The 21,835-nt window shown below is 45.1% G+C and overlaps 1 protein-coding gene across 3 annotated transcripts in view; it reads right to left on the bottom strand.

Annotated features, from left to right (window-relative positions):
* The window catches only part of LOC126236971 (DNA repair protein REV1), a 146,776-nt gene that overhangs the window by 108,015 nt on the left and 16,926 nt on the right, over positions 1-21,835 (bottom strand). For all 3 annotated transcript variants that reach the window (XM_049946678.1, XM_049946680.1, XM_049946679.1), the window contains one exon: positions 9,043-10,375. In XM_049946678.1, the coding sequence (XP_049802635.1) occupies positions 9,043-10,375 (1,333 nt within the window). The remainder of the gene's footprint in view (positions 1-9,042; positions 10,376-21,835) is intronic.

Raw genomic sequence — 21,835 nt, 5'->3', positions numbered from 1 at the left:
ATCCCAGTCTGGCAAAACTTTCATTGTCGCCATTCCATTACACAGTTGATGGTTGTCTATATTCGCAATTGTGAAACTTAAGGTGCTAGAAGTAAGAAGTAGAAGAAATGGAAATGGTTCTGGACAAGATGAAAGGCACCAGGTATGGACGAAGTATGTCTCATGAAATGGTGAAGGCAGCATGGGAGATTGGGAAACAGTGACTGTACTGTGTGATGAGAGTGGTATGGAATGATAAGAAAACTCCAGAAGAGTGGAAAAGGGCACTAACTGTCCCTACATTCAAGAAAGAGAATAGGGAAAATTACAGAAACTACAAGGGAGTCACACTGATACCAAACTGCTCCAAGGTATACGAAGATCCTGGAGTGCAAGTTCCGAACAAGGGTTGAGAACAAATTGAGAGCAGAGCAGCAGGGCTTCAGGCCTGGCAGGTCACCTGTTGACCTCACATTTGCAAAGAGGCAGCTCCAGGAGCACCACCATGAATCTGAGGAAGATCTTGTGATGATCTTTCTTGATATAGAAAACGTATTTGACAGTGTCTGTAGAGAAAAGGTCTGGAAATAACAAGAAAAGAAGGAAATGGAGAAGATTTATTAAGGAAGTCAGAGTTATGTGAAAGTGGGAAATGAAAGGGCAGATTGGTTCCAGCTAACAAGTGGTGTGAAACAGGACAGTGCACTGTCATCTCCACTCTTCATTGTGGTCTTGGATGAGATCATGTGGCAGAAAAAACTGGAGAAGACAAAATGAGAACAATGATGTTTGCAGATGACTTTATGATCTGTCCCACAAAAAAGATAGGAAATAATATATATAATTTACTACAACCCAATACTGATATTTGCATCAGAACATGGGTAATGAAGAAAAGAGATGTAAGCATATTACAATAATATGAACCAAAGTTCGTCAAAAGTACAATAGGATGAGGCATGAAAGGAAAAGGGAAATAGTAAGAGAGGAACCCTTGCAGAGCAGCATAGAAACTTCAAGGCTAAGATGGTATGGACACTCAAAGAGAATGGAAAACATGAGGATTCCCAAAAAGATACATGAAGTGAAGAAGCAAAGGAAATGCCTAAGAGGAAGACTGAGGGATAAATGGCTGAAGGTTGTGGAGGAGTGTGCTGAAAAACGAGTTGAGGACTGGACCAGAGTGAACCCAGAGAGCTCGTGCGAAAATGAGATTAGATGGTGAAGGTTATGTTCCAAACAGAACAAGCCCAGGGCTGAAAACTGTTCAAGATGATGATGATGATGATGATGATGATGATGATGATAGTTACAACCAAGGCTTATTAAACGAATGACTCAGTACTATTCACACTTGTTACCACTTGCTTCCTTTGGTATTGGGATTGTTACATTCTTCTTGAAGTCAGTCTCATATACGTAGCATACCATGTGGAATATTTCGGTCATGGTTAGTTGTCCCAAGGAGATTAATAATTCTGAAGGAATTTAACCTACTCCAGGTGACCTTGTTTCACTTTAGATCATTCAGTGCTTTGTCAAATTTTTGTAGTGTCCACACCAGATGGGTTTCAAACAGGAATTAGAGAAGATTCAAAGAAGAGCAGTACATTTCATTACAGGTTACCTTAGTAAGTGCAAAAACCATCACAGAGGTGTTCAGACAACTCTAGTGGCACAGACACTGCAAGATAGATATTCTGCATCGCAATGTAGTTTACTGGTAAATTTTTGAGGGTGTACATTCACAGAAGTGTCAGCCAGTATACTGCTTCTTCTTACATATTCCTGTGAAAACACCAAGAAGATCAAATAAGAGAGAGATTTGAGCCTAGACGGAGGCTTACTAGCAAATCATTCTTCCCACAAACCAATCACAACTGGAACAGCTATACCTTGCTGGTACACAAAGTACCCTCCATTACACTGTAATGTGGCTTGCACAGTATAGATGTAGATCACATCACTCATCTCATCTTCATCCATTTCCTCTTCCCGTAACATTGTCGACGAGTTTCTTTAATTTATATAATCATTCTACATAGGATTCTTTAATTTCCCTAAAAGCAGCATCTACCTTTCTTATGGTTGTTCATGCTTCTACAGCTTTGCATTTATCCTCTAGCTATTCCTTCTCTGGTACATTGCTCTTTTCATCATTCTTCAAGTTTTGTGTGTGTGTACTTCAATTTTCAAGTTTCATTTGCTGCATTTTTATATTTTCTCCTTCCATTAATTAAATTTAATATCTTCTGGTAAATCCTAGGATTTCTGCTTGGCCGTGTATTTTTGCCTAGTTTTCCCACTGTTGCCTGCACTACTTCATGTTTTGCGTTAATTTCCCTTGTTTTAGTTAGTCATTGCCAAATGCTCTATTTGAAACTCTCAACAATCTCTGCATGTTTCAATTTATTCAAGTCCCATTTCTTAATTTCCTAAGTGTTTTGCAATTTATTCAGCTTTAGTCTGCATTTCATAACCAATAAATTGAATGTTATACAGTGCCAAACAAAACATATAATTATAAGATCTTTTTTCTGTGTATAGAATCAGCTACATCCCATCCAATGAATGTTAGTACACGAATAACTAAGTAACAACCCAGTACACACAAAAAAACTGGATTCCACGAAACTACCGCAACCCCAAGCGTATTTTGCTGACATACAAAATTCACCTTTTAGTATTTGTTTACTAACAGCCACTCACACAGTTGCAGATGACATGATGTTTATGTTTTCTGAGAAAAAAGGTCAACAGAAAAAAGCACAGAAAATATGTTGCAAACAGTGACAATAATTCACAAAAACATGGCATGACATACAATAAATAAGCTAATATGAAAGTATTCATAGAAAACTATATTGAAGAAGAAGAAGAAGAAGAAGAACAGTAAAAATGTAATAATGTGTTATTGTGTTTGTATAACTACACTATTTTCTGCATGTTTTACATTTGAAAAAAAAAACCACTGACAATGGTGATATTTGTCACCAAAACTAGTTTGGGAAATGAATAAGTAAACAAATACCAACATGTTTTGCATCAAGGTGGACTCAATTTCTGATTATGTTGATTTACAATGACAATTAGATACAGAACCAGAGGATGGATTTTTCTGTATTGACATGGACTGGGATAGTTCAATGAAGTGTTATGAGGATGGTAGAACAGTTGCTGCATTGTGGAAGCAGTGATAAATACCCAGCACCACACTGGAGTGGAACAACTGAACCATATACTAGGCCAGGGCTTTGATTACCTATCATTATGAACTAAAATGAGGGATATCCTACCTGAGATGCTTCCCAACCCTCCTAAAGTGTTGTTCCATTGCCTACCCAACCTCCACAACATCCTACTCCATCTCTATGCCACTCCCAGTCCCAACCCCTTGCCACAAGGATCATATCCCTGTGAAAGACCCACATGCAAGACCTGCCCAGTCTGTTCACCCAGCACTTCCTATTCCAGTGCTGTCACAGGCTTTCCTACCCATTCAGGAGCCGGGCCACCTGTGAAAGTAGCCATGTGACGTCACTGCAGCTCTGCTGCAACCATTGCCCAGCTTTTTACACTGATATGACTACCAACCACCTGTCCACCAGGATGAACAGCCACCGCCAAACTGTGGCACAGCATGCAACTCAACATAACATACTTGATTTCAATGGCTGCTCCACTAGCCGAGCCATCTGGATCCTTCCCTACATCATCAGCTTTTCCGAGGTTGCTGATGGGAGTTATTCTTACAACACATTCCCCGCTCCCATAATTATCCCGGTGTCAACCTAAGGTAATGTACTGCACCCACGCCCTCCACCCAACAGTTTCCACTGCCTCTGTCATATCGTCCCCTCCACTTTCTTGTCATATCGTCCCCTCCACTTTCTCATCTCCCAACCTGTTTATTTGCCGTTCTCTGCCAATGCACCCATCCATGCTCCTCTCCTTTTTTCTCACCTCCCTGTCCAACAACCTCCTGACACTGCACCTGTTGGCATTCCAGTCCTTGCACACTACCAGACAGTGTTCCTCTGTTCCCCCACCCATACACTACTATCCCTTCCCCTTCCCTCCCCCTCCGGATTGCTGCTTACACACAACACGATAGTTGCATTCTGGCACAATATGCTGGAGTTGGCGGTCATGTGCATGAGGTGTGTCTGCTTGTGTGTATGAAAGGTTCATTGTATTTCTCTTTTGCTGATGAAGGGTGTGGTTGAAAGCTTTATTTGTGCCTGTCTGCAACTTAATGTGTTCTTTATGGTAAGTAGCAAAATTTATTTTCCTACATTTTTTATATTCCTACCGGGAGTTACCACTGTTTGAGTCTGCCAAACGGCTTTTTTTCTATCCTACGACCCTGTGATATTTTCCTGTCACTTGTGTCTGAGCATTACTCTTCTCAGTGTCCATTTTTTCTCTTCTTTCCTGCATTTATCCACAGCCTTCCAAACTGCATCTACTTCTAAGCCACACTGTATCAATGATTGCCCACATACAACACAGATTTCGTGACAGTAGGGCCACTGATGCAGCAACTGGTCTCCTAGACTCTTTCCGCTGGTGATTATATTCCTACTGATCCCACTTCATTCCTCATCCTGACATACTTCAGCATTTTATTTTCCACATCTGCCCACACCTCATGAACTTCTGATCCTCAAAGTAGTCCACTCTTCTCCCTTTCTCTTTGCTTATAGCAAAACAAACACACACACACACACACACACACACACACACACACACACCTCATCGTTTCTTTTCTCCCATGTTTGTGTACAAGTTTTTTGCATATTTGTGTATATTTTTACTTGGTTTCATGCTGTGTCATGTAGTTTTGCAGACTTTTACGCATTTGTGTGTATTCTTAGGTATCTGTGTGTACTTTTGCATATCTGTGCACGTTTCTGTGTGTCTTTATATGCTTTTTAAGATTTTACACTTTTTTTAACACTTACCCAACTCTTCTCACAATCATCAACACTTATTTTGCCCATTTCTGCATAATTCCAATTTCCTTTACACCATTACTGCCACAATGGACCTCTGCTCCATCTTTCTGCACCAGTTCAGGGAAGTATCCCTATCCCTGGCTAAAATTCACTCCCATATACTGTTTCTCAAATGCTGCCTGAACCACGGAGTCTCCTAAAATGGCCTAACTGAAAAGAGTCCTTTCTCTGAATCCCACCCCTCCTTACAACAATTTTTCTGATTCTGCCAATCCCTGGCCCTCTTAAACCTGGTACTGCAAAAATATATCTCCATGCCACAGGCATCCCAAGAACCACCTCTGCTCCCTCTGCAAGATATTATTACTGTGCAATCCCTGCTCCATACATCACTTCTCTGAAACTGAACCCTTGCTCTTGAGCACCTGGAGGAGCTTTCCTGACACCACCTCCCTAAGTTATCCAAGCAGCTGACATACTACTGCCACCTCCGGGCACTACTATCATACCCACAGTGTTCCTCCCCTTCCACCCCTCATAGCAGGCACACCCTGCCTAGCTGACCTTTCCAACTTGCCACATCCCCCAAAAACTTCCTATCAACTCTCTATCAAATTCAGAGTCAAAACATGCCCTTCACACAGTTGTTAACCTTTCCACCAAAACTCTCAGCTCCACAGAAATTTCAGTCATCTCCACCTCACCTTTAGCCCTACATCCAAACTTAACCACACTGGACTTATCAAAGACCAAAGACCTACTCTCATCCTCCCACTCCCTGCAGTGAAAGCACTTCTTTATCGCCAGTCCCTCCAACCATAATCACACAAATTCCAACACTAAACCCTGCCTCTTCCAGTTCAACCGAGCGAGGTGGCGCAGTGGTTAGCACACTGGACTCGCATTCGGGAGGACGACGGTTCAATCCCGTCTCTGGCCATCCTGATTTAGGTTTTCCGTGATTTCCCTAAATCGTTTCAGGCAAATGCCGGGATGGTTCCTTTGAAAGGGCACGGCCGATTTCCTTCCCAATCCTTCCCTAACCCAAGCTTGCGCTCCGTCTCTAATGACCTCGTTGTCAACGGGACGTTAAACACTAACCACCACCATCTTCCAGTTCATACCACCACCCAGCCATGAGCCTCCCATCTAACCACCCACTGGTCACCATTCAGGAATTCCTTACCTCCAACTTAGCTTCCCCAGGTCCCTCTCTCTCACTATAAGGAAGTATAGCCATAAACAACCTCAAAACAAATCCTGACCTAATCATCCTATCTGCACACAAAGGTTCCACCACTGTTGTTATGAATCACAGTCACTACCTGGCAGAAGGACTCTGCCATTTACCTGACTCTCCACATGTAAATCCTGCCAGAGTGATCTCATCGCACTAGTCTAACACAACCTTCAATCATTGCCCTTCCCAGAAACTCTGCCCTGTATCCATTTCCCTCCTCACCTCTATGACACCCCACACACACACATCTTTCATATGCTCTCCAAAATCCACAAACCCAACAATCCTGGACACCCCATTGCAGATGGTTATTCTGTTCCACTGAAAGAATTTTGGCCCTCATTGACCAACACTTTCAACCAACTGCCCATAATCTAGCCTGACACATCAAAGATACCAACCATTTCCTTCACCGATTCTCGACCATCCACACCCCTTTACCTCCTGGATCCCTACTCGTCACTGCTGATGTCAGCGCCCTATACACCAATGTCCCTCAAGCCATGGACTTACCTCTAATGAACACTACCTTTCCCAACATCCTCCTGACTCCAAACCCAATACCTCATTCCTCATACACATTACTAACATTATCTTAACCCACAACTACTCCTCATCTGAAAGGAAGGTATACAAACAAATTTGCGGCACAGCCATGGGGAACCACAAGTTACCCTCTTACGCCAACCTGTTTATGGGAATTCTAGGTACCTTCCTAGCCTCCCAAAATGCCAAACCCTTACTCTGGTTCAGATTCATTGATGATATCTTCAAGAACTGGGCTCAGGGCCAAGACAGTCTACCTTCATTCCTTCACAACCTCAGCACCTTGTCCTCTTCCTCTATTTTGACTTTCTCCTCTCTGATGGCTCCATCTGCACATATCTCCAATTTAAACCCTCCAACCACGAACAGTACCTGGATTTTGGCAGCTGTCATACCTACCACACCAAAAAAACGCTCCTATACATCCGGGCCATGGGGGGAAAGCATATCTGCAGTGACAAAAACTCCCTTGATCAGTATGTTGAGGGCCTCACCAAGTCCTTCACAGGCCAGCACTATCCCCCAGACCTGTCCGCCAACAAATCTCACGTGCCATTTCCCCTCACACCCTCAATCCTCCCACCATCCCCAAGAAACGGTCACAAAGGTGTGCCCTCTTTGTCATCCAGTGCCTTCCCAGACTGGAACAACTGAGCCACATCTTTTGCCAAGGCTCTGATTACCTATCATCATGCCTTGAAATGAGTAACATCCTACCCAAGATACTTCCCACCCCTCACAAAGTATTGTTCCATCACCCACCCAACCTTCACAACATCCTAGTGCATCCCTACGCCACTCCCAATCCCAACCGTATCCCTGTGGAAGACCCAGGTGCAAGACGTGCCCAGTCCATCCACCCAGGACTTGTTAATCCACTCTTGCCATAGGTTTATCCTACCCCACCAGTGGTCGGGCTACCTCTGAAAGCAGCCATCTCATTTACCAGCTCTGCTGCAATCATCGCACAGCTTTTTATATCGGTATGACTACCAACCCCCTGACCGCCAGGATGAATGGCCACTGCCAAACTGTGGCCAAGAGCAAAGTTGACCACCCTGTGGCACAACATGCAGCTGAACACAACATGCTCGATTTCAATGGCTGCTTCTCTACCTGAGCCATTTGGATCCTTCCCTTCACCACCAGCTTTTCTGAAGGTGCAGAAGGGAGATATTATTATGACACATCATCCACTCTCATAACTATCCCAGGCTCATCCTTTGGTAACATACTGCCCCCACACCCTCCATCCAACATTATCACCCACTCTGTCCTATTTGCTCCTCCCCAATCTTGTCTCCCACACTGTTTATTTGCTGCCCACTGGCAATACACCTACCTATCTTTCCCCGCATTTGTCCTTTTGTCCCACCTCATTACCCCACAGCCTCCCGACGCTGCACCACTGGCAATCTAGTCCCTGCACACACCACCAGACAGCGTATATCTCCCTCCCACCCCCCCCCCCCCAACCCTCTTCTGTACACTACAATCCCTTCCCCTTCCCCACCCCCTCCAGACTGTTGCTTGCATCCCATGTGATAGTTACATTCTGGCACAACATGCTGGAGTTGGTGGTCATGTGTGCATGGGGTGTTCTTGTTTGTGTGTGTCCTCTTTTGCTGATGAATGCTTTGGTAGAAAGCTTTATTTAAGTGTCTTTTAATTGTGTCTGTCTGTGACTTAACATTTCTTCTTTATTGTAAGCAACAATCTATCTTTTCCTACATTGTCGATATTCGTACATGAAGTTACCATTGTTTAATAAGATTAAGAGTGAAGTGCAAAGATATCAACTTACTCTCATATAACATTAAATGAGAAAATGGGAACTCCTACCAGTCAAATATAAGTTAAAAGCACACCCCATTAGCTACTTTTTGTATAACATACATGAAAATGTAGATTTATGGATTGAAATGTTCAGGTACAAGCAAGTAGCAGTGTTTGTTGTAAAGTCAAACAACTAGTAGTAATGCACTGCAAACAAGGCCCAGTACTTATAGCTGTACATAAATGCCAATTTAATCTAGTAAATATTAGGGTACCGATATGAGATAAACAGCATCATTTTATTTATTATAACGGAGGAGGCAAGAGCTTATTCCAAAGTTGGTGATTTCTGTGAATAGCATCAGGTAGTATACTGAGGATTTATTATTAAAAATAGAATACAAATTAAGTTTATATGATTTACTTTTCTTCTGTTAAAGTATGGCTTGATTTGTTCCACATCCCTGAAGGTTCTCCTTTTTGAAAGTATCTAAGGAACTCAATGAAGGCAAGGGATTTTAAAATAAGTTTTCTGTATCTTACCTTGCTACAGTATTGTAAAGTGTGTATGAGACTTCCTTGTAACCTTCAAAATCATACGGAATAGTTTTTAAATTTGGACACACTTTAAGAGCACTCCCAAGGAACATTCCATTACATACACCTGCCTTTCGTGCTTCATAATTGCACGAGGCTATTTCAGACATGGAGTCTCCGTCTCCAATATTATCATACCACATATTATCATCAGAATCAGCAGCATCAGTTCCTTTTTCTACGACTGGATTATTATTAACTTCATTACTATTTTTAGATTGTTTAAATTTCTGTTCCTTTCGTTCTTTATAATATGCAAATTCAAACTTTCTGCTAGAATTATTTTGTGGTCCATTTCTAGGATTTCCTTTAGCATGTGTTACAGCGACTGGGTGTGTCCTCAGCTCAGGTCTATTTCTGAGGCCAACAGAAACAAAGAAACAGTCCATATCAATGTGCATAATAATTTTCTTGTATTTCATATTTTCATCTGCCAAGGAACCTTCTTCAGCTAACAGTTCGTCATCATTCATGTTGTCAAATAATGTTTCATTTACAGGTAAACTACACTCTGCTGGAAGTTTTAACCCATTCTTTTTTAAATTCTTGAGTTTCATTCTTCCAGGATATGATTTGTTTGACTCTTCCCGCAATTTACAAATATACTGTTTAAATAGTGCACCCATTGTAGAGATATGATGTAAGCGAGAATTATTATAAAACTCTGATAAGAACTCAGAATCCACTGCTGTACGGGTTATTCTTCTATTATCTGGTAAACTCAATTCTCCTTTCTCTTTTGTTTCCACGTAAATGTCCTTTCCTGTTGCTGGTATTGGATTATTAAGTACAGGTAAGTCATTTGTAGTAGCATAATGAACAGAAGTGGCTGACTCACCAGTTAATTCACTTTCATTACAGAAATTTCCATTAGTGTGTGTTTCTGTTAGAAAATTGCTTCTATTTGAGTTTAAGTCATCTTTGTTTATTTTATTCTTTTCGTAATCACCTCTAGTGGTATCCTCTGCCAAATTTTCATCCACAGAATTCTCACACAGAGAATTACTTTCACTTGAATGTTGATTAGGCAGGAAATTCAGTGCAGGCTGTGTCTTTGATTGTTTAGAGTAGAGTAAGTACATCCGATAATCAAGTAGTTTTTTAGCTTTTATGCTGTCTGTTATCCACTCTGGCTTGACAACATTCAAAACCTTCAGTTTTTTTATCTTACAATCAGGAAGATTTGAGGCAATTATGTGTGTTGTTCGATGGGATTCATACTGGTGATACTCTCCTCCATACATGGCCATGATTCTCTTCAGTTCATCAGCTGATGGTTCTGAAATTGAAATATTATGAACTTCACACCATATAAAAGATTAAATGACAAGTACATAACAAGCACGGAGAAGCAATACATAGTGGCAAGTGAGTCACGAGTAATTTTAAAAATAACATAGTAATTCTATCACAAACAACTATTTTCAATTTCTAACTTGTAGAATACATCTTGTAAACATGTATATGGTAGATCACCCTCCATCAAATAAGAGAGGTGCTACACAGCAAACATGCATGAAGCGAAAGGTGATACTTATTGCCTTACTTGTGTGACTTATGGCCTCATGATTATGACGAAGATGAGAGAAAAGAGAGGACTGCCAAACCTATGTCCCCATCAAATGAATGAATCACAATCAATAATAGTGTCATACAATTTTACTTCGTGAGAGAGGACAGAAGTTTGGAATTTAACCAAGGGCATTGGCATCAAGTGTGGTGATCTAGAATTTTATGAAACCACCCTTCATCCTGTTGCTAGCCAAATCTGGTAAATAATTTTCCATCAGGGTTAACACAACCATTCATTAGTGATCTCAGTTATGGAGGTGGAGGGGTAACTGTTCTTCATGACATAGTCATTCTAAAAGTGAGTCCCCCCCCCCCCCCCCCCTCTCTCTCTCTCTCTCTCTCTCTCTCTCTCTCTCTCTCACACACACACACACACACACACACACACACACACTGTTTGGGGTGGGGAGAGAGGGGTTGGGGGGGGGAGAGGGGTGGGGGAAAAATGGGGGGAGAGGGGGTGGGGGAGAGGAGGGCGGGGGAGAGAGGGGGCGGGGGGAGAGGGGGGGGCGGGGGGAGAGGGGGGGCGTGGGGAGAGGGGGGGCGGCGGGAGAGGGGGGCGGCGGGAGAGGGGGGCGGGGGGAGAGGGGGGCGGTGGGAGAGGGGGCGGGGGGAGAGGGGGCGGGGGGAGATAGGGGGCGGGGGGAGATAGGGGGCGGGGGGAGATAGGGGGCGGGGGGAGATAGGGGGCGGGGGGAGATAGGGGGCGGGGGGAGATAGGGGGCGGGGGGAGATAGGGGGCGGGGGGAGATAGGGGGCGGGGGGAGATAGGGGGCGGGGGGAGATAGGGGGCGGGGGGAGATAGGGGGCGGGGGGAGATAGGGGGCGGGGGGAGATAGGGGGCGGGGGGAGATAGGGGGCGGGGGGAGATAGGGGGCGGGGGGAGAGAGGGGGCCGGGGGGTAGAGAGGGGGCGGGGGGGAGAGGGGGCGGGGGGAGAGAGGGGGCGGGGGGGGAGAGGGGGCGGGGGGAGAGAGGGGGCGGGGGGTAGAGAGGGGGCGGGGGGTAGAGAGGGGGCGGGGGTAGAGAGGGGGCGGGGGGAGGGAGGGGGTGGGGGGAGGGAGGGGGTGGGGGAGAGAGGGGGCGAGGGGAGAGAGGGGTCGGGGGGAGAGAGGGGGCGGGGGGAGGGAGGGGGTGGGGGGAGGGAGGTGGTGGGGGAGAGGGGTGGGGGAGAGGGGTGGTGGAGAGGGGTGGGGGGAGAGAGGGGGGCGGGGGGGAGGGGTGGGGGGAGAGAGAGAGGGGTGGGGGAGAGGGGTGGGGGGGAGAGAGAGGGGTGGGGGGGAGAGAGAGGGGTGGGGGAGAGGGGTGGGGGAGAGGGTGGGGGGAGAGAGAGGGGTGGGGGAGAGGAGTGGGGGAGAGAGAGGGGTGGGGGAGATGGGTGGGGGGAGAGAGATGGGTGGGGGAGAGAGACGGGTGGGGGGAGAGAGAGGGGTGGGGAAGACAGAGAGGGGTGGGGGAAAGAGAGGGGTGGGGGAGAGAGGGGTGGGTTGAGAGAGGGGGGTGGGGGATAGAGAGGGGGGTGGGGTGAGAGAGGGGGGTGGGGTGAGAGAGGGGGGCGGGGGAGAGAGAGGGGGGTGGGGGGAGGGGGAGAGAGAGGGGCGTGGGGGGGAGGGAGAGAGAGGGGGTGGGGGGAGGGGGAGAGAGGGGGTGGGGGGTGAGGGGGAGAGAGAGGGGGGTGGGGGAGGGGGAGAGAGAGGAGGGTGGGGGGAGGGGGAGAGAGAGGGGGTGGGGGGAGGGGGAGAGAGAGGGGGTGGGGGGGAGGGGGAGAGAGAGGGGGGTGGGGGGAGGGGGAGAGAGAGGGGGGGTGGGGGGAGAGAGAGAGAGAGAGAGAGAGAGAGAGAGGGGGGGGGGGAGAAGGATGTAGCCAGGGTTTTGTGAAAGGGGAAGGGCCTCATTTGTTAAAGATGATCTTAAAATGGCTCATGTTTTCATTTCTTCTGAAAACATGTTTATTTTTTATTTATTTTATGCACCTAATTGGCTTTTGGTGGGTCTTTATGCAAATAATATTTAGTCCATAAAACAAAGCAAGATAAACTCATCGAATAGTAAAACATTACTCTCAGTAGTATGATAGAAATACAGAAATGGACAATTAAATATTTCTTTATTTTACAATTTGTTAATTTCACTATATTGCCAAATGAATTATAATTCTAATATAATGTACTGGCTCTTTGTTCTCAAAACACAATTCAGTGTTCTATAATAAGGTTCACCAAAAATTCCCTGAACCTTAGAAGCGGCATGCTAATGGGCGTGGCTATCCTTGTGGGTTGGATAAAATTTCAGTCATATTGAAGAAATTGATACCATTTGTGCCATATCACTGCAACAGTTAGCCTCAGGGTTTTCTCAAGCATGGTTGCATATTTTCACCTTTTAGGAAGTAAACTCATGCATATCGCATATTTTAATTTTTTTTATAGATAATATGCTATATTTTAATACTGCATATTAATCGATTTTTCTTACCTGTAGTACACAATATTACGCTGTTGTGCATAACAGTGCATTTTCCCAATATTGCTCCAGAAAATATGGAATTTCCGTAAACAACTACAAACTATTCCATTTGACAATGATCCTGGAGTTTTCACCAAGCTGAGACATAATCTTGTCACTTACGAGCGTTGTATTTTGTCAAACAACTATGAAAAAGACATACTCTACTCTCCCTTCTTCCAACGTCTTTTGCACTCTACTTCTTTCAATATGGATTTGAGCTGACGAAGTGATCAGAAATGGGTGAGTGTGAATTTTTTGGGACACCCTAATTATTTCTGACAGGGTTGTTGGAATAAACAGCCTTACACTTTCCAAAATTTCCTAATTTAACTATTCACCTGTCCCTTCTTGAAATGCAGAAAGATCATTTTCTGCATTAAAGAATAACCCAGCAGATAAACACATCATTGTAAATGAGTAGAATTAGGATTATTATTTATTTATTGTGTGACTTTTAGTGCTGGGAGTCACCGTACAGAGATTCTCCTTGCCTTTGCTGCAGATCTTTTCATTTTGACAGTGAGGCTCATCTTTAAGACAGCTAGAATCTGTCACGAAAAAAAAGCAATTCAAAGAAATTGGCTGTGGATTATAGCTAGGGAACAACATTGGCCTTTTGCCTATACTGAAAATGGGGAACCACAGCAACCCATTTTTAAGTTTGCCAGTGGATGGATTAGAACCACCTCTCCTTTTGAATTCAGGTATTGTTAGCTCAGTGCCTCAACACATAGGGCTACCCCTGTTGCTGGAGAATTTTGAAAAACTAGTGTTGTACATTGTTATAAAGTAAAATGCATCACTACAGAAGATGGAACTCTAATATTGCAAGAAAGGATGCAAATTTTAAGATTTACTTGTGCATAGAATTCCTGGCTTCAGTTATTATAGCATCACAAGATAGTAACTAGATTTTGGATGAAAGGAGGATTTGGGGGGGGAGGGGGAGGGGAGGGGGAGGGGGAGGAGGAGGTTTACAGGGTGCAGTCGGCTCTGGCAAATTCATGCAGCCCTCTGAAAAAATGCTTCAATAATGAATGAACTATACAATGTGCTGTCACCACATACTCCTTCCGCTCTTCATGAACCCCTCCCCATTGTTCCATATTGGAATGCTATTGACATATCAGCAGCTTAAATCTAAAATATCTATCAATTACACTAGATGGCAACTAGGTTGCGTGTAATTTGATATAGATGATTGGGCGGGGGGGGGGGGGGGGGAGGAGATGGGGGGGAGTGGGATTTGGATACCTCCCCCCCCCCCCCATGTCCTTGGGAGAGATGGGTCAGTGGGGGGAGAGGGGTCGGTGGGCACCTCATTCATGCAGCCATGCTGACTGGTGTTCACAGGGGGCGAAGACTGAAATTTACATGCTAATACTGCAACTGGATATCTGCTGAATGGCAACAAGTGGCCTTTTCTGATTAACCATGTTTTATGCCCAATTGAACAGATGGCTGTTCGTATGTACGGCATGAAATGTCTGAAAGCAAACACCCTGCAACAGCAGTCAGAAGATTCAGGCCAGAGAAGGGCACATTATGGTCTGGGGAGTGTTTTCACCATTCTGGAAGGTACAATGGATCAACACAAGTATACATCTACCCTTGGGGACCATGTCCATCCTACATGCAATTTGTTTTTCCTCGGCAAAATGGCACCTACCGAGAGGACAAGGCACGACGTCACATGATCAAGGAGCACCAAGATGAGTTTACCACACTCCCCTGGCCACTAAACTCCCTGGATTTAAACCCAATTGAGAGTCTGTGGGACCACCTTGCTCAGGCTGTTTGCGCCCTGAATACTCAACTGAGAAACTATCGCAGCTGGCCATGGCACTGGAGTCGGTGTGACTCCACATGCCTGTCGGTACCTTCCAGGACCTCCTGCACGTCTTGCAGTGGTCCACATTGCGAAAGACAGTTATTCAGGCTTTTGACAGGTGGTAATATCGATGTTACTGGACAGTGTATGTCACAGATTTAGAGGCTGAATGTTACAGATGGTCAATCAGGAACCTGGTGAATGGCACTACTAGAATGAGATTTTCACACTGCAGCGGAATGTGTGCTGATATGAAACTTCCTGGCAGATCAAAACTGTATGCTGGACCAAGACTTGAACTGGAAGGAAGTTTCAATGGCACTACTGTTTGTAATGATGATTCTGCATGTTTGTTGGCTTCATGCACTGGAACAGTGGGTTCACAAACCACACAATATTTAGAGTAGAGATTTTATGCCTCTCTGTCTTCCATTGAATGCGGCAATGGTTGGATACATGTTATCTGATTTCTATACAAGGCATTCATTGCGGAAGGGAGGAACGGCCTTTTATACAAAATGTAATGTTTCTTTCAAAAGAGTTAACATATCAATGAATGAACAAATCTACAAAAAATGGTATCGGTGTGGCCACTAAGAAAAAGCTCAAACATCATTGTGAATACTAGTATCAAAAACTTCAATTGACCTACAAAGCTAGAACCAAGTCAACAATACCAAGAAATCAAAACTTCCTGCACAAACTGGTATCGAAGACTTTACTTGACCTATATAACTAGAATGAAGTCCTTGATATCATTAACCACCAAACAACTACTTAACTCATACAGATAGAAAAAAATTAACACTATCAAGAAGCCATAGCTTGCTGCAAAAACTGGTGCCAAAAACATCATATGAATCTATGGCTAGAAAAACACAATGATACTCATCATTCATACATAAACATTAGTAATATCAAAGCAAATCACTAATTCATAAGAAGTTTCATTAACATTAATTTATACATACAACTAAATCACATGCTGATATGTCACACAAATACAAATGACACACTTCTTAACAGAAACAAGAAATTAAAAAAAATGTGTTTATCGACCAAGATCCACTGTCAGACCAAAATAATCTGGACTCTGGAGAAGGGAAAGCCCAGGTAAAATTCACAAATACATCCAAAGCTAATAAGAAGAGACTAGCATACATTACAATCATATGTGGGATATTGAAAAGTAAGTAAGATGTATGCCTACTAATATAAATCAGAAAAAATACCATAGAGTGCAAAAAATTATATTTTATGAAAACTCTATGAAATACAGGGTACTAGCTGGCAACAAGTGGTGTCAACTAATGAAACATGGCGGCACCAATGAGGAAATTGTGTCTAATAAATGTTGTCTTGATGACTACGTGAAAGTATGCAGTGCTATAATGAAAAACAGTTGTGCAGAATGCTGTAATATAAAATGCAATGTTATATAAAGTGTAAGCTGTTCTATTAGGTTCTTGCCTAAGTACCACCTTGGAAACTGGAATAGAAAACATCACGTCAAGTTTTTGAAACAATCATTTTACAACCGACTGCTGCCAATGGATCTCAAACTCAGGCTATGCTTCAGATCAGTCTTGTCACCATAGCCAGTTTTCTTCTATTCAAGTTGGTCAGCTTCACCAACACACAAACTACCACATTCCAACTTAATATAGACTGCAGGCTACACAATAGATCATGTCATTACTCCATCCACTTTCTTCCATGTTAGTTTGTACATTTACCGGAAGAGGCACTACTTCCGTCAGTCTGTGACACTACTTTGTACCTATTCCACTAGGGGCATTACTGCAGACTTCAGTTAAGTGTTGACTATTATCCTTTGACTTATATATGCAGACTGAAGTGATGAATGAAAAGTTGTAACAAGGCTCGGATTTGAACCCAGGTCTCCTGCTCACTAGGTAGATGAGCTAGCACTGCACCATCCCGGCACAATGACTTTGCACAACTACATGGACTACCGCAACATGCCCCCTCCTCAGTCCAAATCCCCATTCACAGATCAGCCCACTTGGTATTCCCCCTAAAATCAAACAGCATGGCAGAGGCTCTCCAACTGTATTGGAATGGCACCCCAGCATTGAATGAAATGACAGATCCTGCCTGAAACACAGGCAGTGATGCTTTAACCAAAAACTTAATATGATTGAAGCACCTATCCCTGGGTTTCAAGCAGGATCCCCCATTTTGTTTAATGCTGAGGTGCTATTGCAATTCAGTTGGAGAGAATCTGATATGACGTTCAACTGTAGGGGGAATACCAAGCAAGATGAGATGTGAATGGGAATTTGGATTGAGGAGCCACACTGTGCTAAGGTAGTCCATGCAGCTGTGGAAAACAGTGGTTAGTGCATCTGCCTAGTGAACAGGAGACCTGGGTTCGAATCTCGGTTGGTTGGTTTGGGGTATAAAGGGACCAAACTGCAGGGTCATCAGTCCCTTTTTCCTGATGCAAGCAAGGCTCAACGTACAGAAACACCCAACACCACACCTAAAAAGAAAATGAATGGAATGAACAAAAAACAGGGAAAGCATACACCACAAGGAAAAGTAGAAGAAGGCATTAAAACCATAAAGCATATGGTCTGGGCTGGCTGATAACAATAATAAAAGAGGATGAGCCAGCCACTCTGCAACACATTAAAATGTCCATCCCACGAACACAAGGCGAGATGAACACATGCAGGGAAAAGACAAACAAATGCAAAGAAAGTGCGACAGAGTTAAAATGGAGGGCGGGTAGTGACTTCAGAGAGAAGGCTAAATGCTCACCCTTAGATGGAACGATAAAAACCCGCTCACGTATAAAACGTAAAACTAACTCTGCTGTTGAGGCATTGTCACCCAAAACCGATGGTAGGCTGCTGGGAACGTTAAAAGTCCGCAACATAAAACTAACTCTGCTGTTGAGGCATTGTCACCCAAAACCAAAGGTAGGCTGCTGGGAACGTTAAAAGTCCGCCGCAGAGTGGTTAAAAGTGCGCAGTCCAGCAAGATGAGGATGACAGTCAAATGTGAGCCATAGTGACACTGAGGTGGGTCCTCGCGACATAGGAGGTAGCCATGTGTTAGCCACGTATGATCAATGCGGAGCCAGGAGAGAACCACAGAGTCCATGCAAGAGGCCTGCATGCAGGTATTCCACAAATTCGTAGTCTCGTTAAGGGTATGCAGTTTGTTGTGCGTACTGAGATTATGGCATTCCGTATCCCAAAGCTGAAAAACCTTGCAGTGTAATAATGATCGCAGGTCAGTTACAGGGATACCGATCTCCAGGAGCAGTTTCCACATCGCCTGTTTGGCCAGCCTGCCGGCAAGTTCATTTCCTGGGATTCCAACATGGCCTGGGGTCCACACAAACACCACAGAATGACTGGACCATTCCAGGGCATAGATGGATGGTTGCTACCAAAGGATGGAGGGGGTAGCACTGGTTGATAGCTTGAAGGCTGCTAAAGGAGTCAGTGCAGAGAAGAAAGGACTCACCATGGCATGAGCAGATGCACTCAACAGCACGAGAAATGGCCGCCAGCTCTGCAGTGAAAACACTGCAGCCACATGGCAAGGAATGCTGTTCAATATGTCCTCCATGAATGTACGTGAAGCCAACGTGACCATCAGCCATCGAGGTGATGAGTAAACCACTTCATGGTCCTGGTACATGTCAAGAATTGAGAGGAAGTGACAGCAGAGTGTTGCGGGGTTAACTGAGTCCTTAGGACCATGTGAAGGGTCCAGGCGAAGCTTCGGCCTAGGTGTACACCATGGAGGTGTACATGAATGGACCTCGAGTATAGGTGGTAAAGGCAAGGACTCCACTTCACACAGAAGAGATCGGACATGAACCTCAATCTTAAGTCCTGACCTGGGAGGTGAACTGCCGTGGATGGGAAAAGGAGACGGTCATTCAGATGCTCACGAGAACTACAAATGTGTGCAACGTAACTGGTGAGCAGTTGTGCACAGCTAACCTTCAATGGAGGGACTCTGGCCTCCACCAGGACGCTGGTCACCGGACTTGTCCTAAAAGCTCCTGTTGCCAGTCAAATGTCACAGTGGTGCACTGGATCGAGTAAACACAATGTTGAGGGTGCCGCCGAACTATAAACCAGATTCCCATAGTCAAGGCAGGATTGAACAAGGGCTCTGTAGTTGCATCAACGCAGAGCGATCTGCACCTCAGTTGGTGTTGCTCAGGCAGCGGAGGACACTGAGGTGCTACCAGTACTTCCACTTCAGCTCACGAAGATGAGGAAGCCACGCCAATTGGGCGTCGAAAACCAGTCCTAAGAATCAATATGTTTCCACTACAGTGAGTGTATCATCATTAAGGTAAAGTTCTGGTTCCAGATGAATCGTATGACTCTGACAGAAGTGCACGACACATGACTTCACGGCTGAAAACTGGTAGCCGTGGGCTAGAGCCCATGATTGCGCCTTGTGGATGGCTCCCTCTAGGTGCCACTCGGCAACACCAGTACTGGAGTTGCAGTATGAAATTCGGAAATTGTCTGCATATAGAGAAGTGAGACCGAAGGCCTGACAGTTGCTGCTAGACCTTTAATGGCCGCTAAAAATATACACTCAATACAGAGCCCTATGGGACCTCATTCTCCTGGATATGTGGGGAAATATGGGAGGCACTGAATTGGGCATGGAAAGTATGGAATGATAGGAAATTTTGGATAAAAATTGGGAGTGGGCCCCGGAGACCCCACTCATATAATGTGGCAAGGATGTGATGTCGCCAGGTTCTGCCGTAAGCATTTCGTAAATAAAAAAAAAGATAGTAACCAGGTGTTGGTACCTGGAAAAGGCTGTTCAGATGGCAGACTCAAGAGAAACTACATTATCAATGGTAGAGTGATCCTGGCGGAAACCACCCTGGCACGGAGCCAGTATGGCACGTTACTCCATGACCCAACACAACTGCCGACTTATCATACGTTCTAACAGCTTACAAAAAACGTTGGTGAGACTAATGGGCTGATAGCTATCCATATCAAGCGGGATTTTACCACGTTTGAGCACTGGAATGATGATGCTCTCCTGCCATTGCAATGGAAAGATATGTTGCTTGTAGTCAGACAAGAGATGTTTGATCATCTGACTGTGGATCCGATCTGGCCCAGGTGCTGCGTTGGGACAATGTGCAAGGACGCTGAAGAGCTCCCACTCTGTAAATGGAGCATTATAGCGTTCATTTCGACATTCAGTGGACGAGAGGGCTTTCCTCTCCATCCGCTGTTTGACGGTGCGAAATGTTGGGGGATAATTCTCTGATGTAGAGGCTCGAGCATAGTGGTCAGCTAAGCGCTTGGCAGTTGTGTTTGGATTGGTAGATAACACACCATTGATGTTAAGGCCAGTAACACCTGTCAGCGTCTGGTACTCACAAACACGTCTGATCTTCGTCCACACTTGGGAAGGTGACATATGGCACCCAATGGTCGAGACGTACCTCTCCCAACACACCTGTTCCCGTCTTTTTATAAGCTTGCAAATGTGGACACAGAGCCATTTAAAAGTTATTAGGTGCTCTAGGGAAGGGTGCCGCTTATGTCGCTGTAGAGCTTGCCAATGCTCTTTAACGGCCTCAGCGATTTCCGGCGACCACCAAGGTACTGACATTCACCAGGAACACCCTAAAGAACAAGGGATCGTGTTTTCCACCATTGAAACGATCATTCTAGTGACTTGTTCAACTACCACATCTATGGTACCCTGTGAGGGAGATTCAACAGTGACAGCAGAGGTGAAAGCTTCCCAGTCTGCCTTGTTTAAAGCCCACCTTGGTAGATGTCCGCGTGACTGGTGCTGGGGGAGTGACAGGAAGATGGGAAAGTGGTCACTACCACACAAGTCATTGTGGGCTCTCCAGTTGACAGTTGGGGGAAGTACTGGGTTGCAGAGGGATAAATCAATGGCTGAGTAAGTGCCATGAACCACACTGAAATGTGTGGGGGGCCCAGGATTTAAGCGGCAGACGTCGAGTTGGGACAGGAGGCAGGTTACGCCTCAGGGTCATCTGCTGCCACCAGTTGAGGATTTGTATCCATTCCTATTGTAAAAGGCATCACTGAGATCCAGGTCCTCAGGGGATTCTGAGATCTCCACCTCATCCGCAGGTGCAGAATTGGTAGGGAGTGGTGGTGTTGGGGCCACTGGAGTGTCCTTTTTCTTAGCAGACTTCTTTGTTTGCCTGCCCTCTCGCTTCTCTTTAGGGGCTTACTAGGAGGACTTCTCTGAAGTAGCTTCAGGCACGGAGGAAGACCATGAAGCTCTTCATCCAGCAGCTTTCGGCTCCTTTAGCCAATGGCGAGTGCCCGGTATGGCATTAGTGGATACCTTGGGAGAGAGGGTCCCAAGGGACCCCTTCCACATGAGAGGAGCCAGAGGAGGCTGTTGCTTCTCTGGCTGGCGGGAGGGGACCAATGTCCCCCGCGTTGGGGGTGGCCTTGCTCCCAAAGTAGGTACTTTGGGAGCGATGGAAGGAGATTTTCCCCCTTACCACCAAGGGGGTAGATGTATTCAGGAGGCCCGGAGGACCCACTGTTCATGGCACAGAGTGTGGTACGACGAGTACTTGTGATGACGATGGTAATGTAGCTGCAGTGTATGAGGACATCAAACGAACGGGGTGTAATAATTCAAATTTACATTTAGCCTCTTGGTAAGGCAACCACTCCTTTAGAAGTCTGGCAAGCAGAGGGAGTGCTGCTCTCCGCACTTGATACAAGTAGGAGGAGGCGCACAGGGAGTATCTGGATGCAGTGGACATCCACAGTCTTGACATGTGGCGTTGGAAGCGCAG

The sequence above is a fragment of the Schistocerca nitens genome, chromosome 2, assembly GCF_023898315.1.
Source record: "Schistocerca nitens isolate TAMUIC-IGC-003100 chromosome 2, iqSchNite1.1, whole genome shotgun sequence".
NCBI lineage: Eukaryota > Metazoa > Arthropoda > Insecta > Orthoptera > Acrididae > Schistocerca > Schistocerca nitens.
This window is presented reverse-complemented; position numbering and strand designations above follow the sequence as displayed.